At 40.2% G+C, this 9,346-nt stretch overlaps 1 protein-coding gene across 8 annotated transcripts in view; it reads left to right on the forward strand.

Annotated features, from left to right (window-relative positions):
* Positions 1-9,116, forward strand: part of LOC128703110 (UDP-glycosyltransferase UGT5) — a 442,390-nt gene extending 433,274 nt beyond the window's left edge. For all 8 annotated transcript variants that reach the window (XM_070103478.1, XM_070103477.1, XM_070103481.1 and 5 more), the window contains exons 7-8: positions 7,365-7,584; positions 8,580-9,116. In XM_070103478.1, coding sequence (XP_069959579.1) covers positions 7,365-7,584; positions 8,580-8,865 — 506 coding nt within the window. In that variant the 3' untranslated portion in view covers positions 8,866-9,116. The remainder of the gene's footprint in view (positions 1-7,364; positions 7,585-8,579) is intronic.
* Positions 9,117-9,346: the final 230 nt, after the last annotated feature.

Genomic DNA, 9,346 nt, shown 5'->3' on the forward strand with positions numbered 1-9,346 from the left:
GGACCTGACTAGCTTGTGCTGCTGGGTCTGGTGCCGTGCTCCTTCCTTGAGTGGAGGTGACCACTGACTGGGCTAATCCAGGGGGTGGGTCATTGGGCTAATCCGGGGGGGGGACATGGACCTGCTCCGCATGGGTCAGTAGGCCTGTTGCAGTGTTCCTTCTTTCTTATGTTCTCCGCCTCACCCCCCCCCCCCACATCCCCTGTCGTAGCAATCCTTCAGCTGTGATTCCAAATAATTTTGTAAGCCATAACGCCACCTCGCTTCCTCCCTCCCCCTGCCTCGGAAATAGGTCGCAATACAAGGCTTTGCTTTCGTCTCCCACCAGTTAACGAGCTGCAGTACCCTATCCCTACCCTCAGTAACCCTACCCCACCATTCTTCGAATCCTACACCCCCTTTCTCACCCCTAAGCAATCCTTCATTCAACTTCCAATAACCAGCATGAACTCTGACCACTCCCTCCCACTGCAAGTCAGCTATTACCCCTCTGTGATCTGAGAAACCTACATCAACCGTTTGCACGTCCCGTACCTCTATACACCGCATATTCACGCCTGACAAAAGTATGCTCAGGCACTAAACGACCCCCCCTCCACTACGTCCACAACACCAACATCTTGAAATGTGTCCCACAGAACCTTCAGTATGCACCCCGCCCCTTTTGGTTCCACGTCCCTTTCACGAATCACACAGTTCCAATCCCCGCCGATGATTGTGACTGCTGGCAAATCCCATAAAAAATGCAACAAGTCCTTATGTTCTTACGATACTGCAGTGTCTGACAGGGGCTGGTGTCCCTGAGCTCGTAAGAACATAAGAAAGGAGGAACACTGCAGGAGGCCTGTTGGCCCATACTAGGCAGGTCCTTTACAATTCATCCCACTAACAAAACATTTGCCCAACCCAATTTTCAATGCCACCCAAGAAATAAGCTCTGATGTGAAAGTCCCACTCAAATCCAACCCCTCCCACTCATGTACTTATCCAACCTAAATTTGAAACTACCCAAAGTCCCAGCCTCAATAACCCAACTAGGTAGACTGTTCCACTCATCAACTACCCTATTTCCAAACCAATACTTTCCTATGTCCTTTCTAAATCTAAACTTATCTAATTTAAATCCATTACTGCGGGTTCTCTCTTGGAGAGACATCCTCAAGACCTTATTAATATCCCCTTTATTAATACCTATCTTCCACTTATACACTTCGATCAGGTCTCCCCTCATTCTTCGTCTAACAAGTGAATGTAACTTAAGAGTCTTCAATCTTTCTTCATAAGGAAGATTTCTAATGCTATGTATTAATTTAGTCATCCTACGCTGAATGTTTTCTAACGAATTTATGTCCATTCTGTAATATGGAGACCAGAACTGAGCTGCATAATCTAGGTGAGGCCTTACTAATGATGTATAAAGCTGCAGTATGACCTCTGGACTTCTGTTGCTTACACTTCTTGATATAAATCCCAGTAATCTATTTGCCTTATTACGTACGCTTAGGCATTGCTGTCTTGGTTTAAGGTTGCTGCTCACCATAACCCCCAAGTCCTTTTCGCAATCTGTATGGCTAAGTTCTACATCATTTAACTTATAAGTACTAGGGTTATGGGCACTCCCAAGCTTCAGAACCTTGCATTTATCTACATTGAACTGCATCTGCCACTTTTCTGACCAAGAATAGAGTTTGTTTAAATCCTCCTGAAGTTCCATAACATCTACGTTTGAATCAATTATCCTACCTATCTTTGTGTCATCGGCGAATTTGCTCATATCACTAGTAATTCCCTCATCAAGATCATTGATATATATTATAAACAACAACGGGCCCAAGACTGATCCCTGTGGAACGCCACTTGTTACAGATCCCCACTCGGATTTAACCCCATTTATGGACACTCTCTGCTTCCTGTCAGTGAGCCATGACTCGATCCACGAGAGCACTTTTCCCCCAATGCCATGAGCTGCCACTTTCTTTAACAGTCTATGGTGCGGAACTCTATCAAAAGCCTTACTAAAATCTAAGTAAATAATATCAAATTCTTTATCGTGGTCAACAGCCTCAAAAGCTTTACTGAAGAAAGTTAATAAATTAGTTAGACAAGACCGGCCTCTTGTGAATCCATGCTGAGTATCATTAATCAAGCTATGCTTATCGAGATGGCTTCTTATAATCTCAGCTATAATTGACTCTAGTAATTTGCCTACAATTGAGGTCAGGCTTATTGGGCGGTAATTTGACGGTAACGACTTGTCCCCTGTTTTAAAAATAGGAATTACATTAGCCATCTTCCACATATCAGACACTACACCTGTTTGAAGAGATAAATTAAAAATATTAGTTAATGGTTCACAGAGTTCCATTTTGCATTCCTTAAGAACCCTTGAAAAAACCTCATCAGGACCCGGCGACTTATTTTGCTTCAGTCTGTCTATCTGCTTCACAACCATTTCACTAGTGACTGTGATGTTACATAATTTATCTTCTTCTAGCCCACTATAAAAATTAATTACTGGAATATTGTTAGTGTCTTCCTGTGTAAAAACTGAGAGAAAATAATTATTAAAAATCGAGCACATTTCATTCTCTTTGTCAGTAAGGTGCCCATAGTTATTTTTAAGGGGACCTATCTTATCTCTAACTTTTGTTCTATAGACCTGGAAAAAACTTTTTGGGTTAGTTTTAGAATCCCTAGCAACTTTAATTTCATAGTCCCTTTTAGCTTTTCTTATCCCCTTTTTAATGTCCCTCTTAATGTCAATATACTGATTCATAAGATGACCCTCACCTCTTTTGATACGCCTATAAATTCCTTTCTTATGCCCTAGTAGATATTTGAGCCTATTATTCATCCATTTTGGGTCATTTCTATTTGATCTAATTTCTTTATATGGGATAAACGTTCTTTGAGCAGCATGTATAGTGTTCAGAAAACTGTCATATTGATAGCTCACTTCGTTACCCCAGTCAACAGATGATAAGTGTTCTCTAAGCCCATCGTAATCTGCTAAGCGAAAATCTGGGACTGTTACTGAGTTATCGCTACTATCGTACTTCCATTCAATGCTAAATGTAATTGATTTGTGGTCGCTAGCACCCAGTTCCTCTGAAATTTCTAAATTATTAACAAGGGATTCATTGTTTGCCATAACTAAGTCAAGCAGGTTATTTCCCCTTGTAGGTTCTGTCACAAACTGCTTCAAAAAACAATCCTGAACTACTTCTAAGAAGTCGTATGATTCTAAATTCCCAGTCAAGAAATTCCAATCAATATGACTAAAGTTAAAGTCTCCTAGAATTACTACATTATCGTGCCTTGTGGCCTTAACAATTTCCTCCCATAGTAGTCTCCCTTGGTCCCTATCTAAGTTTGGGGGACGGTATATCACTCCTAAAATCAGTTTTTCATGCCCCTCTGAAAATTCTATCCAAACAGACTCTGTATGTGTTACTTCAGACTTAATACCCGTTTTTATGCAACAGTTCAAGCGATCTCGGACATACAATGCCACCCCACCCCCCTTCCCGATACTTCTATCTACTTGGAACAATTTAAAACCCTGAATATGACATTCCGCAGGCATGTCCCGACTTTTTGAATTAAACCACGTCTCAGTTAAGGCAAATACATCAATGTTACCTGCACTAGCAACTAATCTCAACTCGTCCATCTTATTCCTAGCACTACGGCAATTAGCATAATAAACATTGAAAGACTCTCCTTTCTCTTTACCCTTCCTGCTCATTTCTGTTTTTCTACTAAACCTATTACTGTCCTTATCACCCAAAGTCCCTGGCTTTTCAATATCTACCTCGTTCTGCTTATTACTAGTTCCCCTAGAACTCGTAATATTACTACACTGGGACTTCACTGTTTTCCTGCCAAAACCCATACCACTAACTATTCCTAGTTTAAAGTCCTAACTGCTCCCTCCACTGCAGTTGCCAGTGCTACCACCCCAGACCTAGATAAGTGAACCCCATCCCTGGCATACATGTCATTTCTGCCATAGAAGAGGTCCCAGTTGTCAATGAATGTTACCGCATTTTCCTTACAGTATTTGTCCAGCCAGCAATTGACACCAATTGCCCTGGACAACCATTCATTTCCAACTCCTCTCCTTGGCAAAATACCACATATGACAGGGTTCCCACCCTTACTCCTAATTATTTCTATTGCTGACCTATACCTGCTAATCAGGTCTTCACTCCTACGTCTGCCAACATCGTTGCCTCCAGCACTGAGACAGATAATAGGATTGCTCCCATTACCTCTCATGATGTCATCCAGACGGCTAACAATATCCTCCATCCCAGCCCCAGGAAAGCAAACTCTCTGTCTCCTACTCCTGTCCTTCAAGCAGAACGCCCTATCCATATACCTAACTTGGCTATCCCCAACAACAACAATATTCTTACCTTCCTTGGTGTCGTTCGTCGTGATGTTCCCAGTAGTCGACTCACATTCGTCGGGTAGCACTGAGAATGTATTAGATGTTTCCACAACAGTTTCCACGGCAGTCTCTTTCTTCTTCATCGTTTCTACCTTTCCATTCGTCTTCTTGATCGTCAACTTCGTTCCCTGCTGTCCAGCCACTGACCAGTTTCCCTTCTTGACCTGAGGACTCAAAACAGGAGGACTACTACGAATCTTCTTGTTTTCCTCGGTCAGTCGCCGAATCTCCATCTTCGCCATCCTCAATTCTTCCTTAAGCTGTTGGTAAAGTTGCTCGATGGAGGGCATCTTGCTTGAATTCGTAGAGAGCGCGCAAACAGGTCTTCACAGAGCTAAGTACACGTCAACACTGCGCAAAGGCCAACTCAATCAGGAGCTACTGCGCTGCACGTCCGCACGGCCCAATAGCGATGCGAACACTCATAGACGTCTCTGATGATGTTTGGCAATAAAACGTTCATCGTTGCAGTACTAAGCGTGCCTCTGACCAGTTCTATGCAGACGGTATTCACACGGCGTACTCCTCCCTCCACCATTTTGTCAATGTACTGCCAAAGAAAACCACCAGAGGGCAGGTGTAGCAGTCAAAACAAGAGTCCTCTCACACCAGTGGTTGAGAGGCGAAATGCAAGAAATGTTTTGCCGATGTAGAGGACTGCATCTTGCTGCTACTTCTGACAGTTTTAATTTAATGAGGGTTAACTTCCAGACAAGAGAGAAATAAATGTCAATAACCTGCATTTTATCTGACTGTATGTTATGTCATGGTATCTGTTTTGTACATTAATGCTGATTCTTAGCATTTTTCCTGTTCTTTTCACATTATTGATCAATCAGTCTTCTTCCGAACCAGTTTATGTAGTGGTTGTCATTAATATCGTAATCCCTTTCTACCCTCATTTACTTCGTAATTGCTGTAGCCAATGTTGTTTAATTTTATTTACATTTACTTTGTTGGAACCGTTATTACTAGTCCTGATGAAGTCTTTGAAAGTAGTATTGGTGAAAGTGGCTGTTACGGCTTTTTTGGTTCGCATAACTTAAATAAAATTTCTGGTTCCTAAAGGCTGCTCAACCTGCTCTCCAGGGACATTTAAATTACATTGAAAAAACAACCACTCCAGGGACAGCTTGTAACTTCACATTAAATGTGGAATATTAACTGGTTGATATTAATTATTATTATTATAAGGAAGGACATAAAAGCTCACCTATACAAAAGAGTAATATATTAATAGTAACGTATATACAACCTACAATCTACACTACTACAACATCACATTTACTGCAGTTCATATTGGCTCACTAGCACACTGCTATTAGTGAGTAAAACAAAATATATAAACACGGAGGCTCCATGATACACAGTCCTTCCTTCTGCCAGTCTGTCCACCAGCAGGCAAAAATACCATACGAGTACTTCCTCAAAACTTAAACAGGCCTCTGCACACTAATGCCTTCAATATGAGAGCACTTAAACACAAATAAAATGACCTATAGTATACATTAAAAAAAAAACGCACACACACACTCACCAAACCACCTACTCACACCACTATATCTTGCTCCCTCAGCTGTGCTTCACCTACTGAACTAAACACGCCTCCTTGTGTCGCCAGTACGTTCCTGGCCGGGGTCTTTTCCAGATGGTGACCCGGCCTTGGCTCCCTGTCTAGGGAGTGTCGTGAGACGTGCGTCTGCCATAGGAGGAGGTACAAGTACCTCCTCATCCTCTGGGACCAACTGTCCTCAGGCATAGCCCCATTCCCCGCCCTCACGGGGCTCGTAGGGAGAAGCTAGGCCTCTGGTCTGCCATACATCCGTTGCTGTTTATCTCTATTTTGGGCTCTTTGAGAATTTTTTAAGGACACTTCTTCCACAGTCATGTGTAAAGGTGTTCGTTAAATACAGTTTAGGGAAAATGTCCGTGATGTTATAACACTTGTCCCCAAGAAAACTACTTTAGGGTGTAAGTTTTGTAGGCTCTAAGAGGCCTTTAATAACTTTTTAATAGTACTGTCGTTGTGGAACCAGCAGCTGATGTTACCGTTCTGGTCGGATAGTTTTCAGTAAGCTTTAAATTAAAGTGTTTGACGTATTCCATGTAAAGATGTCAAGGAAAGTTCAATTGTCATTGGTTTACTCTTCTATATTATCGTAAGTTACATAACTGAATCGTCGGTGTTATGGTCATCATAGACTGTAATCATTGTTCCCGGTGAACTCAACGTGATTACTCTTAAAGACGACCTCGATGCCGTCTAGACATCCATATAATTTTCTCAAGGACCATTTTTAACTAACTTTTACTATGGAAATAAATATTGAAGGACGTTGTAAATCCTGAAATAAGACAGCATTTTTTAGTCTTACTTTTCGACCTTTGAAAACTAAACTTCATTTACTTCAGAATGTTATTGTTCAGTGTAACGTCGTTCAATCTTCTGTCTCTCAAACAAAAGTACTTACTTCTCTTGTCATATTAAACGTGTAACTAGCTGCTTCTTTCACAACAGATTAAAAAAGGTACAAAATTGGTCGACTTCCTTTTGCACACAGAACTCTTTCTTGTAATGGTATCTATACCATAGTCATCTTATAAACTGTTCCTTTTTGTTTCCAAAAACATTTATACATTTTTGAGGCGGTCACAAATGCCCCCCTAAAAATGTCGCCTAAAAATATTTTACCATTGCCTTTTACCGCAGGTGCTTGCCTCTTCCAGTGCATTAATGAATCTTGAGAACCCATCCATAGCAGTCTCGTAACTTCAGTCTGCCAAAGCCTCGTTCTGGTTTTCTTCCCATTTCCTTATTACTTAAAATTTAAAATGTGTCAACGACTACCCGAGAGGACACTAAGTTTTCATTAATAATGCCCTCTCTTTCACTAACATTGTTCCACAGCTCACAACAACGTGAAGGTGTTCATCACACACGGTGGTCTCCTCAGTATGCAAGAAGCCATCTACCACGCCACGCCACTCCTCGCTCTACCTATCTACGGTGACCAGCCCAGGAACAGCATGTTTATTAAGAGATCTGGATTAGGAGACTTTTTGATATGGGAAGAACTTACTGTGGACGTGATCGTTGACGCTCTCACCAAAATTCTTAACGACCCTAAGTATGTTTATTCCAATTTAATGCCCAGAGCTCTTTAATGGCTTTGTGAAACAAAGTTTCTTACTCTCATTTCACTCTAATCCACGAAAATTCGAAAATTTCAAAGCAGTATTTTGTTCTTTCATTTTAAAAGAAAATATAATCGCTTTCTTGGTCTATATAAATAAAAAGAAAAGTTCATAATCATTTATTCAATAACAGTCTTGTCAGTAGAGTAGTCATGAACTTCCGAACTGTAACATCCACACCACTCCTGAATACATGGACTGTATTTCCCACTTGTAGAATTCAAGTCTAGCTAATTGTTTTTCTTGAATCATTTCATAAATGTTACCTTATGCATTCTTAATTTTATCACATTTAAATTTGACCTTATTATCTGCACTCTTTAGACCACCTTTGAATTTTTGCTTGTATATCCCAATTCTTTCATTATCACTTCTCTTTTAATAATTTCATTCACTTTCTACTCCATCTTTGCCTTACTTTTACTGTAGCTGCTCCTAAAAATGATCAGGGCATTCATATCCAGAGGTCTACCCACCTTCATCTTAAGTACTTATACATAACGTAGCAATTTGTAATCATTACCTTTGAAAAAAAAGGATTACCTGTTAATAGAAATCTTCTTTTTTAAAGCTTAATAAGAGGCCTTCCATTATCATTTACCCCTGGCACTCTTCACTTACATACCAATGCTTCTTCAATAGTTTCCTCTCTTTCGCATTCATGTCACCCGCAGCAATTATTCTGTAACTTGGTTCAAAATTCCCTTAACTCCTATACAGTTCTCTTTGCTCTGGGTGTATACATATTTACTATTACTTCTTATCATATTACATTTTAATTCTAATCCTCATCAGTCATAAATTCGAGCATCTGAACCCCTGTCCTCTCTTTTCATAACTAATCATTTAATATTTCTGCAACTTTTCCATGTTGATCTGTAACTTGTATGGGTGATCCATCAGATTTTCTCACTATACTTGTGTACAGGTATGAGGAAAATGTGCTGAGGATATCGGAGCCGCTGCGGGATCAACCTGTACCACCTACGGAGCTGGCAGTGTTCTGGACGGAGTACGTCATCCGTCACAAAGGTGCGCCCCAGCTGAGGTCACCAGCGGCACAGCTCTCCTGGGTGGAGTTCCTCATGCTGGACATAATCTTCCTCTTCCACCTGGCTATGTTTGTTCTTCTATTCATTCTACGTCGCATCGTCAGAATCATAACTGATAAAATCTTCGGAAGAGACGGCAAGATAAAGAAGAAAAATGATTAGAAATACATAATTGTAGGCCGGAATAGATTGTGTACCAAGATTTTTATGATGTTTTCGGCGTTTCTTTGATATTTTTTTTACCTAACACTAGTCTGGCACTGTTTATGCCAGTGTACCAATATGTATAGTGAAATTATGTTTTTAAGGTTTTCATGCATTTTTACAGTTTTATTTTTGGAAAATAGTTAATTGGATTGAAACCCTGTATTAAAATTATCTATCAGAATACACATGATGACATATACACCTCTCTTCTGCTCCTTTAATTGTTCCTCGTTTATTTCTTAATTATAATTATATTTTAACTAAATTATATTTTCCCGACAATTAAAATAGCTTTTGTGTGATAATCATGTAATGGTTTACATTTTTTTTTTACATACGACTTTAGTTTAGTGATAAGTTCATAATTTTTTTCTTATTACAAATAAAAATTTCAGACTGTCTGTACACTCATAGTAAAGTCTGCTGGTATTACCTC

The sequence above is a fragment of the Cherax quadricarinatus genome, chromosome 85, assembly GCF_038502225.1.
Source record: "Cherax quadricarinatus isolate ZL_2023a chromosome 85, ASM3850222v1, whole genome shotgun sequence".
Lineage (NCBI taxonomy): Eukaryota > Metazoa > Arthropoda > Malacostraca > Decapoda > Parastacidae > Cherax > Cherax quadricarinatus.